Source organism: Felis catus, chromosome A2, assembly GCF_018350175.1.
Source record: "Felis catus isolate Fca126 chromosome A2, F.catus_Fca126_mat1.0, whole genome shotgun sequence".
In the NCBI taxonomy this organism is placed as follows: Eukaryota; Metazoa; Chordata; class Mammalia; order Carnivora; family Felidae; genus Felis; species Felis catus.
In genome coordinates, this window is record NC_058369.1 from 2,151,026 (window position 1) to 2,174,702 (window position 23,677).

The 23,677-nt window shown below is 46.8% G+C and overlaps 1 protein-coding gene across 4 annotated transcripts in view; it reads right to left on the reverse strand.

The window, feature by feature from the left end:
* LOC105261065 (zinc finger protein 77-like) overlaps positions 1–23,677 on the reverse strand; it is a 51,689-nt gene that overhangs the window by 6,391 nt on the left and 21,621 nt on the right. Inside the window, exon 1 of one of the 4 annotated variants that reach the window (XM_045043327.1) lies at positions 7,434–8,038. The exons of 2 other annotated variants lie outside the window; for them this stretch is intronic. In XM_045043327.1, coding sequence (XP_044899262.1) covers positions 7,434–7,436 — 3 coding nt within the window. In that variant the 5' untranslated portion in view covers positions 7,437–8,038. Of the gene's footprint in view, positions 1–1,840; positions 2,113–7,433; positions 8,039–23,677 lie in introns of those variants that run through there. One more of the 4 variants, XM_045043342.1, reaches the window with a different exon arrangement.

The following is a 23,677-nucleotide window of genomic DNA, read 5'->3' on the forward strand; positions in this document are numbered from 1 at the left end:
CTGCAAAGTGCCATCTGCACCCACGTGTGTGGGAGAATGAAGGGTGTGGGTTAGAGAATGAAGGGTGTGGGTGACAGGCAGGGAGCTGACTCCATTCCTAGGACCCCTGAGTCACAACAGAGGGTGAGGACAACAGCTGACATGGACTTACACACACCCAATTTACTGGGTTATTTATACTGAGACACATCTGAGCAGACCGGTACTGTACAGATTGAAAAATGAAATATTCTCTGGACAACCCAGAAATCAGGACACACGTTTGGCTTGCTCAAAGACAATTATGCCTCATCATCAGCTCCAAGAACTGGAACCAGAATGTCAGGATGCTGTGGACACTCAGATTCCAGGGCTCCTTGATGGGAGCAGCTCTCGCCCTGGAAGGAAAAAGGTCAATAAGCCTGGTGGCATCCCCTCTCTTCCAACAGGCAGACACGACCCTTTCCCCGGATTAGGTGGGCTCTGGGCACCGACACAGGCCAGGGGCCGGGCGCCTGGCACACCTGGTGTAAGATGAGTCTGGGGCCTTAAGAAACGTGGAAGTCAGCAGGGCCGCTCCAACATTTAACCCAGGGCCCAGAATTCAAGGAAAAGGGCACCAGAAGGAAGAGTCCCTGAGGAATTGTTGGGGACACAGCCACCCCTCACTTTAACACAAGAGGAAGAATCACAGCGTATGGGCCGCTTTCAGGCACAGGCCTGAGATGGAAAGACACGCAGCGAAGGGCACAGTGAGCACACAGCTGAATGCACACGGGCTCCTGAGTGACCTGCCTCGAAATGGCCACAGGCCCTAACTAACCCCTGCATACTTACAACCGGGCACAGGTCCCACACAGGGAGCATTCCAAAGGTTCTCATGCTCCCTCGTGACCCCATAACTGTAGCCCCCAGCACCGCCTCCCGACAGATGGTCTCTTCTTTGCTGTCCTGCCCGCTGCTCCCTCGCAGGGTATTCAGTAAACTTCTATCTCCTCCGTTCTGTCTTGGGGGAATTCTCTCACCACCTGACCTGCGGGCCTCCCCCTGATCAGGTCACCCCACATTTGATGGCCTTCACAGGGACCCTCTGCTGTACTCGGCCTCGCCTGGGATTTTCTAGGAATTTTCTGGGAGTTTCCCTTGGTGGACTGACTCTAGCATTCTCTGGGCAGCTGACAACCTCCACCTGAGGTTCCTCCTTGGTGAGGATCCCCGGTCCCAGGGGGTGTCTATGGCACTGCCCTTGCCCAACAGGCTGAGGGATTTCCCCTCTTGCCCTTCAGGGGGATCCCTGACTCCCGCCACTTTCTTTTTGCCCTTTGGCAGGTGCAAACATATTTACTCACCAGGCAGCAAATTTCTCTATCTCAGGGGCTCCCCGGTATGGTCTGTAGGTCTGAGGGTGAACAAGCCTGGACCATTTGGACCTGTAAGGCCAAATGACCCCTTTCCTCTCCTCTCCACTCTGTTCCCAAGGTCTATTCCCAACGAGTGGCACAGGTGGCAATGGCAGCTCGGCCATGGTGAATCCGCACATGTGAAGGACTCAGCTGGGACCTTTTCCTGATGCTAACTGAGTCTCGGCAGCCTTGCTTCTGTCAGATTCCCCCCTTAACTCCTTAGTTCCCATGGATGCAGCTGCCATCTTGATCTACAAGCAAACACATTCCTACACATCTGAGTGCTGACTCCCTCCCTCCTTTTGCATAAGTTCAATGAGAATGTATTCTCCTTGTAACAGGACACCATTGGACACATTGATTATTTTACTAAGGCTCTGACTGGAATGTTAGATTTGACAGAGACCTGCATAGACTCAGAATAAGCAGACAGCATGAAGGAATTAAGGTAGACTTACTGGAACCAATCAAGCCTCCTGGAAATACTGGCCTGATGCCTTGCTGACAGAGTTCCAGCAGCTTTACCAGGTGAGTAAAGAAAGTCAACACCAGGCAGGTGCAGGAAACCTCAGGATAGTTTGGGGACCTTGAGAAGAGGAAATCACATAAATCTACAGGTCTTGAAGACAAGTCTAATGAAAATATTTGAGGGGCACCTGGGTGGCTCAGTCGGCTAAGCGTCCGAATTTGACTCAGGTCACGATCACACGGTTTGTGTGTTCAAGCCCCATATCGGGCTCTGTGCTGACAGCTCAGAGCCTGGAGCCTGTTTCAGATTCTGTTTCCCTCTCTCTCTGCTCCTCCCCTGCTCATGCTCTCACTCTCTCTCTCTAAAATAAACATTAAAAAAAATTAAAATATATATATATTTTATATACATATAAAATATACATATAATATATATATATTATATATATATTATATATATATATATAAAAAGAAAGAAAATATTTGACTTGTCTTCTGGCCTCAAGGGGCTATTAAAAGTTCAATCTAGAAATTCCTTATAAAATTTTTAAGCAAACCAAGCTCTCAAAAAGAAAGAAAGAAAGAAACACACCCTGAAATGGGCAATCACTGTTCTTGCTGAACTTTTCTAAGTAAGTAGGCCATTGTGTTAAAACTGGACCTGTTTTACAAACAAATCAGTCTTGATTTGGCTATCTCTGGAAATAAGAGTGAATGCAGAGAGAAAAAAATTATGTTTCAGGAACACATTTTTGTAGGTATTAGACTTTGATACTATTTCTTAGAAACCAGACTAGGTCCTGAATTCGTCTGGTTTCCTCAAATTTCTGGCTACAGTTTTCCAAACTAGGGTTCCCATCGCCCATTCTCTTGAGTTAAAGTCATTAAAAACCAATCTGCCCTTTTTCCTCAAGTCCTGAAAACCGATCCTGAACAACTTGAGGTCAGCTTCAGAGAACCCACCGTACAGCTCACGTAGACACAATCTCCATGCTTGTGTCTCTAGAGGGATCATGACAGGACCCCATGGACACAGGATTTTGTGATCAGCTGGAAAATGGGAAGGACTCCCCAACAACTGCATGACTCAACTATCACCTTGACCAATCCTGTGTGACGGGGATCTCAAAATCGCTCCTTAAACCACAGCGTACCCCACTCCATACACTTAATACGGACTTGTGGAAATAACGGATGGGATCACATTCCCCATCTTGGACTGGAGGATGCGCTTGGGGATGCTCTTATCTCCCAGGACAAGTATCTCCCACTTGCCATCGATTCCCATAATGAGGATATAGTTAAGGGGAGACATCAGTCGCCCCTGATTTAGGCAAGTGGATGTCCACACGGCAAGTGCCGCAGGGCGGTGGCAGAGACAGGGACACCAGGACACAGGGGGCCAGGGAAGACTGGTTTTCTGAAGGGTAAAAGGGATCATCAGATTCACGGACAATAACCGAGTCTGGTGGATTTAACTGGAAACAAGAGGAACACACGGACAGAAAGTTCCAGCACGTGTGATCAGACCTGAGCGATGGAGGAGTTTTCCCACAGAACAAAAGACGGTCGTCTACACAGGAAGAGACGGGGAAGTACAAGTCTACTAACAACGCGAAGGGTGCATCCACACAGACAACCCAGAGAAAGGATACACCCTGACGTGGAGAAAACACAACATGTAGAAATGAAACAGCTTGAATGTCCCCACGACGTGAAGGAAACAGAACATCAGGAAGGAGACATGTGAGATACAGGAGACAACACGCTGGAAATGCTTCCACGGAAGAGGAAACCCACACGTGAGAAATGCTCAGCCCTGGAGGAATCAGATAAACCAATGTGTGAAGTCCAGGAGACCCCGTGTCACACACTCGAGCTGGATGCCATGAAGTCGCAAGCGAAGGGACCCAAAACCGACACGTGGTTCACACTCCGCACCCCGTTCCTGCTAACGTGTAACTTACGAGCTACAACATGCAATGTCCCCCCAGCGCAAAGGACTTACGAGGCACTTACCCTGGAGACAAGACCACACTGCCGGCAGCAGCAGAGCCCACAAAAGGAAAACATGAACTGGAGACCCCACGCCCCACCATCCCGGGACGGAGGGCTTCACCGGACACACTGAGCCGCAAGCACCCGCCCGAGAGACACAGACGAGCCCTGGGCAGCCACATCACCGGTGGCACTGCTGACATTCCCCTCTCGCACCGCAACAGAGATCATCGGGTCGAGTGACGCCTGCTGGGGGGTGACGACACGGAAAGCTGCCAGCACAAAGAGGTATGGCCAAGGGACAAAAGTCCTAAGTGTCACCCACACTGGACTCCCGGGGCAGCAAGAGCCTCTCCAGGAACAACGGGCCGAGCACCAGAGCAGGAGCCGCTCAGATTGGTCACCCACGGCGCCCACACCACACATGACACCCCAGTGCAGAGGGTGACACCCAGTCCCCCCATGAGCGCCAAGCTCTCCCTGCTGACACCGGTCCTCTGGGATGGGAGGAGGGGACCAGAGACCCCTGGGGACTGGACTCTGAGCTCCACATGCCCCGCACCCCCTCCTCTGGGGCCACAATTCTCACCAGAGAGGAAACCCTCCCAGTTTAGGATCTGAACCCTACATGCTCTGTGTTCATGACCCTTCCAATGGCACTTGACCCCGAGGAGACTTCCCTCAGTCTGACCTGCACAGACTTCCTGTTTCCACAGATCCCACTTAACCCCACAACCCCTTGGACGATGCCAACACCAGTCCTCGGGAGATACCCCAGGGGCGGCCCCAGCCCCTTCCCCACTGGTCCCCACTGATCCCGGGGGCTGGAGGCCACCTGCAGGTGAGCGAGACCCCACCGCACCTTCCCTCGCCTCCCACTAGGCCCAGCTTTGGGGGTGGCCGGTCCCCAGCCCGGAGGAGGCCCCAGCTTCCAGCAACCGGTTCATCCGAATGACACGGGGACCCCAAGCTGCTGTGTGGACAACCAGGTGCAGCATCACGGCTTCCACCCTGAGGTCAAGGCCACAGTGGGAGGGGCGGCTCCAGGGCACCTGCGTGGTTTCACAAGAATGGAAGCTGTTTATCCCTTTCAGAGAACAGGGACCTAGTACCTTTAGAATTGAACCCGTCTCGGGGCACCTGGGTGGCGCAGTCGGTTAAGCGTCCGACTTCAGCCAGGTCACGATCTCGCGGTCCGTGAGTTCGCGCCCCGCGTCGGGCTCTGGGCTGATGGCTCAGAGCCTGGAGCCTGTTTCCGATTCTGTGTCTCCCTCTCTCTCTGCCCCTCCCCCGTTCATGCTCTCTCTCTGTCCCAAAAATAAATAAACGTTGAAAAAAAAAAAAAAAAGAATTGAACCCGTCTCAGTTCACAGAATTTGTGTGCGTCTCTGACACCGGCAATTCCCAGGGGACAGATCAGGAAGACACATTTCCACCTCTGGACCCTGTGTGGACCTGTCACCAGCATTTGGATGAATCCCCTGATGCATGACTCCACCCACCTGGCATGAAGGTGTGGAGCCCCCTGCACCCCTGCAGACCCCCCCCCCCAACCCTCATGGAGAAGGACAGTTCTGTCCTGAGACACTTTTCCCCAGGGGACGCTCTCCGGATAAAGCCCCCAGTAACCCGGGTCAGCAGGGACAGGAACGACCTGACACACTTACCACCCTCTGCCCTGAAGGGGAAGAAAGGAGGCAGAAAGAACTCGGGCGTCTTACACCTGCTCAACGCGAGGCTGGTGGAGGACAGAGCCATCCGTGCTGGGCTGGACAGGGACAGCGCTGCTCACAGGTGACAGGTGACCTGCAGACGCCTACCTGAGCCCTGTGCTCCTGGGTGCCTCAGTTGGTTAAGTGTTAAATCATGTGAGTCTTGATTTTGGTTAGGGTGGTGACGTCATGGTTCGTGGGTTCGAGCCCCACATCGGGCTCTGAGCTGAGGGTTCAGAGCCTGCTTGGGATTCTCTGTCCCTGTCTCTCTGCCCCCCACCCCTGCTCACACTCTCTGCCTCAAAATAAAATAAATTTAAAAAGAGAGAGAGAGAAAGAGAGAAGACTGACAGGAAGTCCCCCTGGCTCACCCACGACAGGGCCACGCGCAGACCCCCCACACCCACACTTTGTGCCTCATCTGTGGTCAGCTCAGCTGCTTGTCCCCGTGACCAGGGGGCACAAAATGCTGGCTGGTCCCGCTTTGCTTTGGCTTCTCTCCTTCCTCCAGACCCCTGAACGTGGGCTTGCTCTCAGCCTGAGCCACACACAGCCCCTCCTGGGGACAGGGGGACAGGCTGGCCTCAGGGAACCGCAACGTCAGCACCACACCTGCTCACGCCTGGTTTCTTTCCTTTTATAGGGCTCTTGAGACACTCCAGGGTCTCATGCTCAGTGTCCCCCTGTCGATGTAGTTTCCTGGAGATTTCTCTTTTTCCTTCTAATTTCCTGAGACTTTTGTAAGCTGATGGCAACTCACATCCTGGAGACTGTGATCTCAATCAGTTAACCATTTGTTTTTCTCTTTCCTTCATTCTTGGGCGGCTAAAGGTGCCTGAGGAATGTCACACATCCCCCGCCTGCTGGGAGTGGGGGGGTGGGCTGTCTGCTTGTACTGTGCCCACAGCCTCCTTTGTTTCCCACATCAGAGCACAGGACTCAGGTTGGTTGGGTGACAGGTCCACCGTGGGTCCCCCTGGAAGCTCAGCGGGTTTAGGGGTGCCCAGAAAAGCAATCGTTTTAGGACCCCCGCTCCATTCCGTGATCTACGCCTCTCCGGCTCTAATTGCCCAGCACACCCCTTGCAGAACTTCCTGGTCCGCGTCACAATCACAAAGAAATGGAAAACCAGAAAACCAATCTCAGCCATTTACGACTTGAAGGGAACAGCGTGGAAGCAAAGACTGACAGTCTGCACCAGGCCAGGAAACAGCCAAACCCGTGAAACTCTCCGCGCCGTTTCCAAAGTGAGAAAACCCTGCATTTCTTACCCGAGATCGCAGCCCAGGACCCCATGCGCGTGCACCTGCTCCCTCCGCGCGCGCTCAGCCCCGGCCCCACGTCCCACACTTACCTCCGCTGGATTCTAACGTCCAAGTCTCAGCCCCCGGGAGCAGCTCTGGCTCCGTGACCGTCACACTGCACGCGTGCTTTCTGGGCACGTCTTCCAGCTCGCTCCGAGCAACCTCACGCCCGCCTAGACTGCCCCCGACAGAGCTCCCCTTTCTGAATATTCATCGTCACCCTCCATAAAAGACACCCCCCCCCCCCCCGCCTCTGGGGAGTCGCGGATTCGGAAGCTATTCTCTGCGGCCTCTTTACGGCTGCAAACAGTTTCCTTTACGAGACAACTCACCCGGACAGTCTCTACTGTCCCCCACCGAGGAGCAAACTCCTGCTTAGTCAGGTCGTCGCACACGCTCCCGAATCCCAGGCCTCCCCCTGCCCTCCCCCCTGCCCTCCCCCAGCCTCCCTTCTCAGTTCCAACCGCCCAGGACCCAGGTGCGGACCCCTGGGGACGCGGACACGCCGCCGCAGCCGCTTCCACCTAGTTCCGGCTGGTCCCATCCGCCCCTCCGGCCCGCGCACTCACCATGTCGGGGTCCCCGCTCCGCGCCCTCGGGGCGTCCTCCTGCGCCGCGCACACCCGCAACCTCGGCAGCGCAGGATCCCACTGCAACAGCCGCCCCGGCTGAGAGCCACACCCACCCGGCTCTCGCTCGGGCCTGATTGGATGGTGTACAAGCCCCGGCTCCTGATTGGGCGATCCTTCAGTCCCTGCGATCTGATTGGATGGGTTCCGAAGATAATCCCCCACAACCCAATTGGACGTTACCAAGCCACCTCGCTTCCTCACCGTGATAGGACAGCCTTCGGCCCTTCCCGTTCTGATTGGAGGGTAGTCCTGGCACCGCCCCTATGACCACAAATTGGGCAGATCCCCCCAGGCCCCGCCTCCTAGCCCCTGAGTGACAGGCTGGCGGTACACACGTGTCCGATCCCTCTTTGGGGAGGTCTCACTCAAGCAGAATGCGCTCCAGGTGGCCTGAGACGCCTGCCTCCTATTCCCTCCCGAGAATCCGACTCACTTCCTCTGCGGAGCCTCCCTAGTCCAGCGGCGGATGGGACGCGACAAACAAAAGGGCCTGGTGACGCTTGTGTTTCTGGTCCACATCCGATGATGGTGCACCTGTCCGCTGTGTTTAAGACAGCTCAGTGACGCGGAGCCTGGGTGGCTCAGAGCCTGCAGCCTGCCTGGGATTGTGTGTGTGTCTCTCTCACTGCCCACCCCCACCCCCACCCCCCCCCGCTTGTGCTCTGCCTCTGTCTCTCAAAAATAAAAGAATATTTAAAAAATTAAAATAAAAGAGACAGAAGAAAGCTCACTGATCTGTGACCTCACCTAGGGGGAGATAGGTCTCCCAGGGTTTTGACCTGGCCCTTTGAAAGCGAGGCCCCGCCCTCTGAATCAACATCCACTTCTCAGGCCTCAGGGCAATCAAACCTGCCCTGGCGCCTCAGCCAGCAAGGGACACGGGACCCGGTGGTCCCAGCGGCCCACAGCCACAGGTGTGACACGTTACAACACTCAGGTGTGCGTTATATTCTGCAAGGAAAGTCACGGCAGATGCAGTTTGTAAACAGACCCTGTAAATGAGAAATGTAAAAGCTCAATTTCCTTCTTCAGGTGGGTATCGATGTGGGACAGTTATGAGAACATACAAAAAAAAAGAAAGAAAAAAGAACACTGAGTTTTAGTCTTACAAGTGTGAGCCCTATGGGATGCGAATTATATCTCCATTTTCCTAAACAAATTTAAAGACTACAATAGCCAGGAAATCATGCCTCCTGGGCACTGTTGAAATACTTCATGTCGCTATGGATTTGCCTACTCTGCATATTTAATGTCAGTGGACTCACACCATGGGCCTAGTGTGGCTGGTGTCTTTCACGTAGTATAACATTTTCACGTTCGTTCACGTGCATGACGTGTCTGTCCTTCATTCCTCTCTGGGGCTGAATCACCATCCGTCCTGTGTCTACGCTGCATCCTGTTCATCCATCCACGCACTGGGGGACACTTGGGACGTTTCCCTCTTTTGCGGGGTCTACACAGTTTTGCACCTGGCATTCGTGGGCACACATCTGAGTGTCCGTTTCAGTTTACGTAGGCCTGGAACACTTGGGTCACACTGCAGTTGTGTGTTTCACTTTTTGAGGAACCACCAAACGTTTTCCACGTCAGCTGCCCTGACACTCCCACCAGCCAAGCACAGGGTTCCGCTTTCTCCATCCACATCTTTTCTGGATTCTGGCTCCTAGCCGTCCTCCTGAGTGGGAAGTGGCATCTCCTCGTGGTTCTGACTTGCATCGTCCTGATGGGAGGATCGTTTCATGTGTCTATTAGACATTTGTGCGTCATCTTAAGAGAAATGTTTGATCCAGGTTTTGCTCCCTTTCTGACGGCGATGAGTTTTTGTCATTCAGATAGGAGTTCTTTGTGTATTCTGCAGGATAAAGTCTTATCATACATGCGATTTACAAGGACGTTCTCCCATTTATGGGTGTCCATTCACTCTCGATAATGACACCAAAGACTTTGATCTTGCCGAAGCCTCATTTACCTACTTTTTCTTGTGTTCCCTGTGATTATCCTGTCAGTTAAGAAACCTTACCGAATGCAAGTTCATCAAGATTTCTCCCTGAGTCTCCATCACTCTCAGATTATCCAGGACAGGCCCCTTCAGGGCTGGGGATTCTCAACAGAACTGTTTCCGTGGCCTGGAACTGAGAAGCTCTGATAACGCACATGTCCCTAGACAGTTGTTTAATGTGAAAAAACATGAAGTTTATGGTACCTCATTTTCCATCTTAAGTGATGACTTTTGATTCCAATCTGAGTATAATTTGATACTCAATACTTTCATCATTATGCTTCCAACATAGCAAGCTCTTTGAAATGTTTTTAATTTTTGCTCTTATATTAGAGGGAGAGAAACTGTGAAGAGGGGAGAGGAGCAGAGGGAGAGATAGAATCTTTTTTTTATTATTATTATTTATTATTTTGGGATACAGAGAGACAGAGCATGAACGGGGGAGGGGCAGAGAGAGGGAGACACAGAATCAGATAGACAGAATCTTAACAGGCTGCACACTCCGTGATGAATCTGAAATGGGCCTCGATCCCATGACCTTGGGATTATGATGTGAGCAGAAATCAAGAGCTGGACGCTCAACCAACTGAGCCACCCAGATGCCCCCCACCCGCCCCAGACTCTATTTTCTACCCTGTTTACACACATGACCATAGCAAGGTTTTCAAGTGCCTTGACTCATCACAGACAAGGAAGTGCCTCATGGGAGGACAGGTGGGGGAAATGAAAGTGCCTTGTCTGAGGGCGAGATGACATGGAGAAAAAGCCACAGCCCAGTACTGAGTGCCAGGCCAGATTCCGCTGCCTGAGGCTGTGTTTGTCGTTCTCATTGACTTTGTGAACACTATTTCTTCTAGTTGTTTACAGACAAGCAAGAAATACGCGTCTGTCTGGCTCCCCTTCCCACACTCTTGAGCTGCAAGATCGTGACTCCTGGTGTTCTTTGTCCAAGGTCATGACATAAGCAACAATTAGGTTTTCAACATTAGGAGTGACAATGTCATTTTTACAAACAAAAGGTGATAGTTGTAAAGGAATGAGAGAGCAAACCACAACAGAACTAAAAAGTCAAAGTTTAGAAGTCTTGTGAAAATACAAAAGGGAACCCTTCCTAAAATGAAGGCATGAGGCCAGCAGAAGCCTCTTTCCCATCCAACCCTGGTCAGTTGTGGACCCTGCCGATGAAAAAAAAGCAGTGGAAGTGGACAAAACTTTCCTCCGACCAGCAACACTCCAGCCAATGAGACAGAGGCACACCAGCCATTGAGAGATAGACACAGACCAGCTGAGAGGGGGTCACAGCCCAGCTGATGAGAGGCGGTCACAGCTCCGCCAATGAGAGCCAGTCACAGACCAGCCGATGAGGAGGCACCATCTTCAAACCCCCACCCCACCCCTTTGGTCCCAATGGGCCCTTTCTCTACAACAACCCACCCCAATTCTCCACCCCAATTCTCCTGTTCCCTGCAAAAGAGCATCCTCTCCTTTCTTCTCTGAACTTGCCCACGGTTTTGCCATTTCTTGTGTGTCCTGATTTGCAATCCTTGCTATTCCCAGTAAATCCGGGTTCGCTTGTAAAATGCCAGACAATTAAGGTGGACCTACCTGGCATCAAAAGCTGTGCCCATGAGAAGTATGCTGGCCTTCAGACCTACTCCTGTGTGGACTCAGACTGTTCCTACCTGGAACCGTGTGGGCCTTGGGACCATGCCTTTTTGGAACCAGTCTTTTCCTGTTGAAACAGGGTTTCTTAGGATGTGCTCTTTTCGTTCTAAAGAAAAAGCTGTGGAATTGGACCCCAGTCATCAAAATTTGTGAGTCCTTCAGCCCCCATTCAGTGGTCCCCTCAGGTTTTGTGCTTAAAAACTGTGGTCTTGCCCCACGTGAATTTCTCACTTCAGCAGGAATTATCTCCCCTAGATGACTCTTATCAAAATTGAATTGGACAGTCATGACCCTATAATTGTCAAAAACAGACGGGATGCCTACTTTCATGGGTATTTGGAAGCTTCCAAACACTATCAGAATGTAAATTCCCTTCTCTGCAAAACACTATTTCTAAATTATCAGAGACAAACCACTGAAAAGTGTCAAAATGGCTTCCGAGTCTCCGTCTCCTTCCCCATCTTCTTTGTCTCCAGACGCGTGGGTGCCCCTTCCAGTGCAGACCAGGCCATCAGTGCCCCCTTCCTCTCTTCCCTCTGCTCCCTCCCTAACACCTGTGTACCCCCACCCTCCTCCTAATCCTTTCAGTGAAGGTCCTTTTCCTCTGATTCTCTCCCCAATCCTTGCTCTCCTGAACCTTTTAAAACACACCCCCGTGGGGATCCAAATAAAGCCCAAGGTGAAGCCTGGTGGTCAGAGGCTGAACTGGGAGCCAGAGTTAGACTTTCCCAAAGTGACTGAGGATCCCCCGTGGTTTGCTGGAGAATTTAACAGTTATTCAAACTCACCACCCTGGTTTCTCAGATTTATACCAGTTGGATCGCATGCTTGCTGGAGACGGCCGGGCCAAACACTGGATGAAGCTAGCCCAGTGGGAACACCCTAAAGAGTATTGGGGAATCAGGCACCTACATGTTGGCCAGGATGCTAGAACATTCGCTGGAAATACTACTGACCCAATTACAACATCTTCCCTTAAGCCTGGGGAGGGGAACAAAACTCAGCCTTGCACATCACAACCTGATGAGCGTTTCCAGGATGATGACAACGGACTCCAAAGTGCGTTTCAAGAAAATTATCAATTTTTACTGACAGCATATGGAAGCTCTCTAAACAAAAATTTAAAAACACGTAGTTTCTGCTATCATTACAAAGAGCTGGGATGTTAGAGAAAAGCTGTTTACAAACATAAGCACTCGGACCATCTGTATCCCTCCAACCGGCCTTTCCAGTGTCCTCCTCATCCCCAGTGACAGGACTCCAGGGAATCATAGGGGTTCTTCCCAGTCCTCCCTCTGACTCAGCTTGTGGAACCACCTCCACACTGGGAATGAGTCTCTGTCTTACACTCTTGGTGCCCAACCCCCGGCTGTAACACAGCTCCTGCCTGGAAGGACTAAAAGTGTTTCAATAGTGGGGGAGTGGGGGGACTCTAAAATATCACAACAGGTTCCTGCCTCTGAGCCTTTTGTCTAGGCTCTTTGAGAGATACTCACCCTGTCCTTCTCTATTCTACTTCTCTATTCATTTATGGGGCTGATATTTCTTATAGAAGTATCTTGCCAGATTTTGATTCCCTCAACATGGGCAAATAATTCTAGAATTTGGAGGTAGTAATCAAAATTCCAACCAAGGAAATATGTGACCCCGGGTCCTCTCTTCTATGCTCTGTCTTTGAGGCAGTACAGCAGGGGGTGGGAACACAGGTCATTTGTTCCCACTGGATCGGCTTCCATGCTCTTTATGGGCAAAATCCTCCACTGATATTGGCAGAATCTACAATGCATCTCCCATGAAGATAACATTATAATTTCCAAGCCCTCTTGGCACAATGTGATAAATACTCTCTAACTATGGAGGCTGTTCAGGGCATCAAGCCCATGATGGAAGATTAGAAGGCTCAGATGGTGTTGATGCCCTGCGGTATTCCTTGAAACACCTCTGTTTTAACTGTGAGGACATCCAGTGGCTGACGGTGGATGTCTGTCCTGGACCCATCAGAAGTCAATGACATCTTCCCTCCACACCGTTGTTCCCAACCCCCACTGGCTACAGACACCCACTGCCCCTGAGAACAAATTCTTCACTGGGACTTATCTATGCAGAGGATTTTCCTATTCCAGTTGGTAAGTGTAGCGAGGTTTTGCTCTCTCTTGGAGGCACAGAAATACACTGGACAGTCATGCCCCAGGGACTGACGGTCTTCCTGTCGTTTCACAAACCACTAAAGCTGATCTGGAAGAGAGAGTCTTCCGCATCTCTACTTAGTTACAGTACGCAGGTAGTTTCATTGTCTGCTTCCCCCCAGTGGAAGACATCATGTACCTGTTGCCACTTTTGGCTTTAGAGGGACAGAAAGCCTCAAAAATCGGCAGTTTGCTCAAACTCAGGACCAATGCTGAGGGCACTTGATCGTGGAACCAGACCTCATTTGGATCCAAAGAAAACCCCTCAGGACTGCTTAATGCTGACACGTCCGCTTTTGACTCCCCATGGCAATTTACATGCTACTCCTCTAAACAGTAAAGATTTTGCATAGTTTACTGATGAGTCTTTTTAAAAAGATCAAAGTGGTAAATATTAGCTTGGGTGTGCTATTCCAAATCCTTATTTTCTTTAAAGATTTTATTTTATTATCATTTGGGATTTTTAAAAATCTTTTTTAATGCTTATTTTTGAGAGGGAGAGACAGAGTGAGACTGACTGAGTCACCCTTGTGCCCCCAGCCTCACGTGTTCTTGAAGGGAGCGGTGATTTGTCAAGTTCTCTCCCCAGGGTGTTTCTTCATAGGAACTCGAACAGATGAGAACTTGTACACCTTCTCACACTTCTTACATTCACAGGGTTTAATTGTGCTGTGTGTTTTCAAATGACTTTGGAAACTCTGCAACTGGCTGAAACTTTCCCACACTGGTAAATGCCATAACTGTTTTAGAAATTACATATAATCCATAAAGTTTTAATATGTCATGGTATAATGTCATCGCTTGACATTCTAATTATTAAAATGCTAGGTGTCACAGAATTAACCAGATTTCCTTGTCAGCTACATTATATTGATGTCTCATATCAAATCTTTAGCCATGGCCATTTCTGAGGGGACTTTTTAAAAATTTTAATGTTTATTTATTTTTGAGAGAGAGACAGAGCGTGAGAATGGGGAGGGGCAGAAAGAGAGGGAGACAGAGAATCCAAAGCAGGCTCCAGTATCCAAGCTGTCGGCACAGAGCCCGATGCAGGGCTCGAACTCACAAACCCCAAGATCATAACCTGAGCTGAAGTCGGATGCTTAACAGACCAAGCCACCCAGGCGCCCCACCATTTCTTTGTTTTATTTTGTAACTTACAGTCATTTTTGTGATACTCTTGCAATATGAGTTTGGTCTTAAACAAGATTCATGAAAAGAAGTCTTTTGTTGTTGTTTTCAAAAATACAGGTATTTGATATCATCAAGCTCATAAAACTGAACTGAATAAGAATCAGAACCCACACACAGAATATCTTTGAAGCAATATGACAGGACACCACATCATTGAAATAAAGAGCAAACAATTATGATAAAATTATCAGCAGTTGCTTAACAAAGGCATGTTCTCAAAATCTAAGGATGCAGAACCCCAGCTACATCAGTTACAACGAAGGAAACACCCCTTCCTCTGGGGCTGCAGCGTGGGTTTGCTAGTCACACAGCTGATATGGGGTTTGTGATCTAAACAGGTTTTTTAAAACTCATATAACAACAATAAAAAAGACATAAAGGCAAATAATACAACTAAATAATGGACAAAGAATGTAAGTGTATTTTCCCCAGGAATATATACAAATGGCCAAAAGCACATGACACAATGCTCAATGTAACCCATCATCAGGGATCCATATGCAAAATTCAACTGTGTACAGACACTTCCAACCTACTCTATGAGCCAATTCATCGGATACCACATCTAGTCATATGTAAAATGGATTCTACAACTTGACCAAGTGGGATTTATCTGGGAATAAAATGGTTGGTTCAGCAAGAAAACAGCAGTTATCAACCTTATGAACAGAATAGAAACAAAACCCATGATCACGTCAACAGATACAGAAAAGATATCTGACTAAACCCACCACCCTTTCTGACAAAAATACTTAGCCAATCAAGAACAGAAGGGAACTTCCTCACCCAGGTAAGGGGCAGCTAGGAAAAGTCCACACCTAACATTTCAGCAGACACTTCTACAAACAAGATATGCAAATGGTCAATAGATTCATTAAAAGATGCTAGACAGTCATCAGGGAAATGCTCATCAAACTACAAGCAGAGACCCATTCACTAGGATGGTCACAAAGACGGTTTTCTTTTTAAGGCTAACGTTACTTGGTGATCACGAGTGGACCCAGGGAAGACCCAAACCACTCCGAGCTCGTGAGCAAACAGATGCAGGTCTCACAGAGCCCACTGAGCTCATGGTTTCTCACAACCTGAAATGGAATGTAAGTTTTGTCCTGGGATCACAGCCACACTCTGTGACTATGCTGCCCAGGGTTATTTCAGATCTGTTTTATGGGTTTGTCCTTTCTGAAAGAACCCATTTGGCTTTTATTCTGACTACCTTTCAGAACTGGACTATTCACCTTGGAACTGTGCTTGTTGGAAATGCACTCGACTTCAGTCTGATTTCTTCTGCAAAGAGGCTACTCCTGTAGAAACCAGTGTTTAGAAATTTTTATTTTTCTAGAGAAAACAACTGAGAAATGGATTTCAGTCATCAAAGCACTGTGCAGGAACCCCCAACTGGAACCCTGGACAGTTTTAGCTTTGGGAACCAAGGTCTCTCATAATGTGCATTTCTAACAAAATGAACCAACAGAGCCAAATGTAATTTAAAACTACAGTGGCCTTTATGGAGAACTTCCAATCTCCCCAAACCTGTTTTATTGACAATTAAATTAGGAAGTCATAATTCTGAAACACTGAATTTGGTACGCATTTTAATGGGTACCTGTATAGATTTCCAAACATTTTCAAGAAACTATGTGTGCCTCTTTACAAAACACTATTTCATTAAAAAAATGTTTTTATTTAAATTCTAATTAGTTAACACACAGTACAATATTAGTTTCAGGAGTAGAATTCAGTGATTCCTCGCTTACATACAACACCCAGTGCTCCTCACAAGTGTCCTCCAGAAGAACCATCACCCATGTTGCCCATTCCCCACCACCTCCCTCCATCAACCCTCGGTTTGTTCTCTAGAGTTCAGCATTTCTTATGGTTTGTTTCCCTCTCTCTTTCCCCCTGATGCCACATATTCATCTGCTTTGTTCCTTAAAAACCACATGCGTGAAATCAGATGATATTTGTCTTCCTCTGACTATTTTGCTTAGCATAATACATCTAGTTCCATCCATGTCACTGCAAATGGCAAGATTTTATTCTTTTTGATGGCTGAGAAATATCCCATTGTGTACCACATCTTTTTTTTTGACAGAGAGAGAGAGACAGAGAGACAGAGAGAGAAAGCAAAGAGGGGAGGGGCAGATAGAGGGAGACAGAGAATCCCAAGCAGGGCTCCAATTCAAGAACCATGAGATCATGGCCTGAGCCAAACCCAAGAGTCAGACACTAACCAACTGAGCCACCCAGGTACCCCTGTACCACATGTTTTGATCTGTTCATCAGTCAATTCACACTTGGGCTCTCTCCATAGTTTGGCTATTGTTGGTTATACTGCTATAAACATTGGAGTGCATGTACTTCTTTGAATCTGTACTTTTATATCCTTTAGGTAAATACCTAGTAGTACAATTTATGGATTGAAGGGTAGTTCTATTTTTACCTTTGTGAGAAACCTCCATACTGTTTTCCAGGGTGGCAGCATCAATTTGCATTCCCGGCAGTGCAGGAGGGCTCCCCTTTCTCTGCATCCTCGCCAACACTTGTTGCTTCTTGTGTTGATAATTTTAGCCATTCTGATGGGTATGAGATGGTTTCTCATTGTGAATTTAAAATTTTTTGGAGGGCCTGGGTGGCTTAGTCGGTTGAGCGTCCAACTTTGGCTCAGGTCATGATCTCACGGTCTGTGAGTTCGAGCCCTGTGTCAGGCTCTGTACTAACAGCTCAGAGCCTGGAGCCTCCTTCAGATTCTGTGTGTGTCTCTCTCTGTGCCCCTCCCCCGTTCATCTTCTCTCTCTCTCTCTCTCTCTCTCTCTCTCTCTCTGTCAAAAATAAGCATTTTTTTTTAATTTTTTTTTCAACGTTTTTTATTTATTTTTGGGACAGAGAGAGACAGAGCATGAGCGGGGGAGGGGCAGAGAGAGAGGGAGACACAGAACCAGAAACAGGCTCCAGGCTCTGAGCCATCAGCCCAGAGCCCGACGCGGGGCTCGAACCCACCGACCGCAAGATCGTCACCTGGCTGAAGTCGGACGCTTAACCGACTGCGCCACCCAAGCGCCCCAAAATAAACATTTTTTAAAAAATTTAAATAAAAAATAAATAAAATGTTTAAATATTTATTTCTTTCTGAAAGAAAGAGAGATAGAGTCAAATGGGAGAGGGGCAGAAAGAGAGACAGACACAAAATCCGAAGCAGGTTCCAGGCTCTAAGCTCCGAGCTGTCAGCCCATAGGTCAACGTGGGACACTAACCCATGGACTGTGAGATCATGACCTGAGCTGAGTTTGGACACTTAACCAACTCAGCCATCCAGGCACCACTCTCATCAAGGTTTTGATTTGTATTTTTCTGATGATGAGTAATGTTGAGCATCTCTTCATGTGTCCGATAGCCATCTGTACATCTTCCTTGGAAAAATGTCTGCTCATGTCTTCTGTCCATTTCTTAAGTGGATTACTTGGAGTTTTTGTTTCTACATAGAGTATCATGTCATGTGCAAATGGTGAAAGTTTGTCTTCTTCCTCGCTGATTTGGATGCCTTTTATTTCTTTTTATTGTCTGATTGTTGAGGCTAAGACTTCCAGTACTATGTTAAAGAGTTACAGTGAGAATGGACATCCCTGTCTTCACCCTGACCATTGATGTAAATCTCCCTGTTTTTCCCATTTGAGATGATATTACCCGAGGGTCTTTTATAAACAGCCTTTATGATGTGAGGTATGTTCCATCTATACCTACTTTGTTGAGGGTTTTTATCAAGAATGAATCCTATATTTTGTCAAATGCACCCACTGATAGGATCATATGCTTCTTATCCTTACTTTTATTAATGTAGTGTATCACATTGGTTGGTTTGAAAATATTGAATCATTCCAGAAGCCCAGGAATAAGTCCCACTTGTTCATGGTAAATAATTCTCTTAATGTAATGTTGTAGTCAATTTGCTAGTATCTTGTTGAAAAATTTTGCTTCCATGTTCATCAGGCATATTAGCCTGTCATTCTCCTTTCTAGTGGGGTCTTTGACTGGCTTTGGAATCAAGGTAATGCTGGCCTCATAGGATGAGTCTGGAAATTTTCCTTCGTTTTCTATTTTTTGGAACAGTTTGAGAAGAATAGGCATTAACCCTTCTTTAACTATCTAGTAGAATTCCCCTGAGAATCCATCTGGATCTGGACATTGGTTTCTTTTGATTGATTTTTTAAAGTTTATTTATTTTGAGAGACACAGTGTGACACTGTGAATGCGGGACTGGGAGAGAGAGAGAGAGAGAGAGAGAGAGAGAGAGAGAGAGAGAGAGAGAAACAGAATCCCAATAAGAAACCACAATGTCGGCATGGAGCCCCACATGGGGCTTGAACTCACAAAACCGTGAGATCATGAACTGAGCCGAAACCAAGAGTCAGATGCTTAACTGCCTGAGCCACCACGTGCCCCAGTTGAGAGAGTTTTTTTATTACTAGTTCAATTTATTATTAGGTCAATTACTAGTAATTAGTCTATTTCTTCCTGTTTCACTTTTAGTAGTTTATATGTTTCTAGGAATTTGTTCATTTCTTCCAGGTTGTCCAGTTTGTTGGCATATACTTTTTCATAGTGTTCTAATTGTTCATATTCCTGTAGTGTTAGTTATAATCTCTTTCATTCATGATTTTATTTATTTAGGTCTTTTCCCTTTTTGTTTTGATAAGTCTGGCTTGGGGCTTATCAATTTCATTAACTCTTTCACAGAACCAGCTCTTAGTTTCATTGATGTGTTCTACTTTTTTTTTTTTTTTTTTTTGCTTCTGTATCATTTATTTCTCTTCTGATCTTTATTATTTCCCTTCTTGTACCAGCATTAGGCTTTGTTTGCTGTTCCTGTTCTAGCACTTAGGTATAATGTTAGGTTGTGTATTTAAGACTTTTCTTGATTCTTGAGGTAGCCCTGTATTGCACTATAATTTCCTCCTAGGGCTGCTTTTGCTGCATCCCAAGTGTTTTGGACTACCATGTTTTCATATTCATTTGCTTGCATGTAATTTTTTATTTCTTCTTTAATTTCCTGGTTAACCCATTCATTCTTTAGTAGGATGTTCTTTAATCTCCATGTATTTGTGGCCTTACCAAAATGTTTTTCTGGTTGACTTCAAGTTTCATAGCGTTGACAATCTTTTTGTACTTCTTGAGGGCTGATTTGTAACCCTGTAAGGATCTATCCTGGGAATGTTCCATGTGTCCTTGAGAGGCACATGTATTCTGCTGCTTTAGGGTGACACGTTCTGAATATTTCTGTTACGTCCATCCAGTCCAGTGTGTCAAGCCACTGCTTCTTTGTTCATTTCTCCTTATAGGCTCTACCCATTGCTATAAGTGGGGTGTTATAGTCCTGTACCATTTTGTATATTTATCAATGAGTTTCTTTAGGTTACTAATTGATTTCTATATCTGGGTCTCCCAAGTTGGGGGTATAAATATTTACAATTGTTGAATCTTCTTGATGGATAAACCCCTTAATTATGATACAATGCCTTTATTCATCTCTTGTTCCAGTTTTTGGTTTAAAATCTAGTTTGCCTGGCCTCCTGTGTAGCTCACGCAGTTAAGCATCCAACTTCGGTTCAGGTCAAGATCCTGAAGTTCATGAGTTTGAGCCCCATGTTGGTCTCTGCAATGACACTGCCTCTCTCCCTGTCTCTGTCCCTCCCCTGCTTCCTCTTTCCCTTTGGAATAAATAAAAATAAAACTTAAAAAATAAAATAAATCTTTTTACCTTCTATAAGTATGTATATAAGGATATATAAGTATTTACATTTATGACATCTTTTTTTTGATGTGCATCAGCATTATAGGTGGTCCTACATTTCCTCACTTTCAAGCGTGTGCCTTCATGTCTACAGCAAGTCTCTTGAAGGCAGCATTAAGACAGGACTTCTCTTTTTTGCATTCTGATGCCCTATGTTTCTTGATTGGGACATTTAGTCCATTTACATTCAGAGTGATTATTAAAAGATATGAACTTAGTGCCATTGTGTCTCATGTAAAGTTGGTGGTTTCTGGTGATGTTCTCTGTTTCTTTCTAGTCTTCGTTGCTTTTGGTCTCCCCCCCCCCCCCCCCCAGAGAGTCCCTGTTAATATTTCTTGCAGGGCTAGTTTAGTGGACACAAAATCCTTTAGTTTTTTTCTTGTCTGGGGACATCTTTATCTCTCCTTCTATTCTGAATGACTGCCTTGCTGGACAAAATATCCTTAGCTGCCTTCTTTTCCTATTTAGGATGTTTAATATATCAAGCCACTCCCTCCCTGTCTATGGACAGACCTGCTTTGAACCTGATCTGTCTTCCTTTGTACGTTAAGGACTTTTTCCCCCTTGCTGCTTTCAGGATTCTTTCATTGTCTGTGTATTTTGTGAATTTGACTATGATATGTCTTGGTGATGGCTGCCTTTTGTTGAAATTAATGGAAGTTCTCCGCATTTCTGGGACTTCAAGAATCTGGTGTTTTCTTCAGCAGATTAGGGAACATTTTTAGCCATAATCTGTTCAAATAAATGTTCTGCCCCTTCTTCTGTCACTTTATCTTCTGGGACTCCTATGATACGAATATTAATATGCTTTAAAGACTTGCTTAGTTCCCTAAGTCTTCATTTTTGATTCAATGCCTTTCTTACCCTCTTCCTTTCAGCTTCATTACTTTCCATAATTTTGTCTTCTATATCACTGATTCATTCCTCTGCTTCATCCATCCTCATTGTCATGGCTTCCATTCAGTTTGCATCTCAGATACAGCAACTTTAATTTCAGCCTGACTTGTTTTTAGTTCTTTCTTCTCTGGCGTAAGGGATTCTCTAGTGTCTTCCATGCTTTTTTAAAGCCCGGCTAATATCCTTATAATTTTTGTTTTAAATTCTAGTTCAGACATCTTACTTGTACCTGTACTGAATAAATCCCTGGCCATGACTTCTTCCTGTTCTTTCTTTTGAGTTGAATTCCTCTGTCTTGTCATTTTGGAGGTCAAAAAAAAAAAAAAAAAAAAAGATAGATCCTCGCTATATTTTGGTCTAACTGGAACAACTGGCATTAACACACAGACAGACAAAAACCCTGATGGATAAAAGGGAATGCATGCAGAGGCTCCCCTGATTTTCGGAAGTGGATGTCCACCCAACAGGTGCCATGGGGCAGCAGCAGAGATGGGGACACGTGGACACATGGTCCAGAGAAGACTGGTTAACTAAGAGAAAAAAGTGAATCATTTCCCTCATCAACTTCATGGACACTAACAAAGTAATGTGGATTTAACTGTCATGGAATCAAATAGAACACAGAGAGGAACTTATCACATGTGTGATTATGACCTGAGCGATGGAAGAGTTTTCTCACAGAACAACAACCAAATAAAAGGTAATCTAGGGGTGCGTGGGTAGCTCTGTCAATTAAGTGTCCAACATAGCCTCAGGTAATTGTCTCAAGGTATGAGTTTGAGCCCCGCATCAGACTCTCTACTGTCAGCACAGAGCCTTCTTTGGATCCTCTGTCTTCGCCCCCTCTGTGTCCATCTCTGGTGTTGGCATGCACAAAGGCATGCACGCATTCTCTCTCTCCCTCTAAAATAAATAAATATTTTTTAAAAGAAGGTAATCTACACAGGTCAAGTCTACTAACAGAGTGAAGGGCCATTCCACATGGACAATAGAGAGAAATCATACACCCTGACCTGGAGAAAATACTTACAACACATAGAAATGAAACAGCATGAATATCCATAGAATGTGAAGAAGACCGAAGATACAAGAAGCACACATTTGAGTTACAGGTGACAATATGCTGGAAACGCTTCCACAGAAGAGGGAACCCCACATGTGAGAAATGCTCAGCCCTAGGGGAATAAGAAAAATCAATGTGTGCTCTCAAGGAGACCCCACATCACACACCTGAGCTGGAAAAAATGAAGCCATTTAACATCCAGTGCCACAAGTGAAAGGAATCAGCACTGATGAGTGATTCTCACACTGCATCCACATTTCTTGCTTTATTTTAACTTAATCTCAATCTGCAATATGCCATTTTCCCCAATGTGTAAAAATTACCTGCGTTTACATTTGGAGACATGAAACCACTGAGCAGGACTGCCGACAAAAGCAGAAGATGAACTTGAGATCTGCTTTGAGCACCTTGTGTCATTTCAATGACACAAAGACCCCATCTCAGCATATAAAGAAAAATGTGCAGAATCACAGCTTCTACACTGTGCTCAAGATAAAAGAAAGAAGGGAAATTATCAGGCACTTTATGGTTTAAAAAAAAAGGAAACCATGCTTTTCAGAAAACAGGTACCTCTTAAATTTACCCACGTGATAGCAATTTGAAAGTCAGAATTGACTACATCCCAGTTTGCAGAATTTGCATGTATCTCTGACCACCAGGAATTAACCAGAAGTATCACATGTTTTTAACTGTACCCTGCATGGAACAGTCACTAGCCTTCGGTTGAATCCTTTTAATACATGACTACACCCACCTGGCATGAAGGTGTGAGAATCCATGCATTTTACCCCACCCTAATAGAAAAAGACATTTTCTGTTCTGAGACACTTTTCCCTAAGTGAACATTCTCTGCATATGTCAGAGAAACACAAGTCAGTAGGAACAGGAATGACCTAACACACTTACTACCCACTGACCTAATGGGGAAGAAAGGGGCAGAAAAAATTCAGTAACTTTACACATGCTAAACGTGAGGCTGGCATAAAAGAAAACAATCAGTGCTGAGCTACCTAAGTACAGCACTGCTCACAGGTGACAGGTGACCTGCAGACATCAACCTGAGCTCTTTGCTCCTGGGAAAACCTCAGTGGAAGGGGAAACGCACGCTCTCCCCATCCTGTTGGAGTCTGGAAAACAGCAAGCTGCAGAGAGGGCCCCTCTTCCCCATCAGACCAGGAGAAGACTCACAGAGAAGTCCCCCTTGTTCATGCACGACAGGGCCACATGCAGACCCGCCCTCAAATCCATACTTTGTGCCTCACCCATGATTAGCTCAACTGCTTGTCCCCCTGACCAAAGGGCACAAAATGCTTGCTGGCCCCACTTTTTTTGGCTTTCTCCTTCCTCCAGACCCCTGAATGTGGGCTTGCTCTCAGGCTGAGCCACACA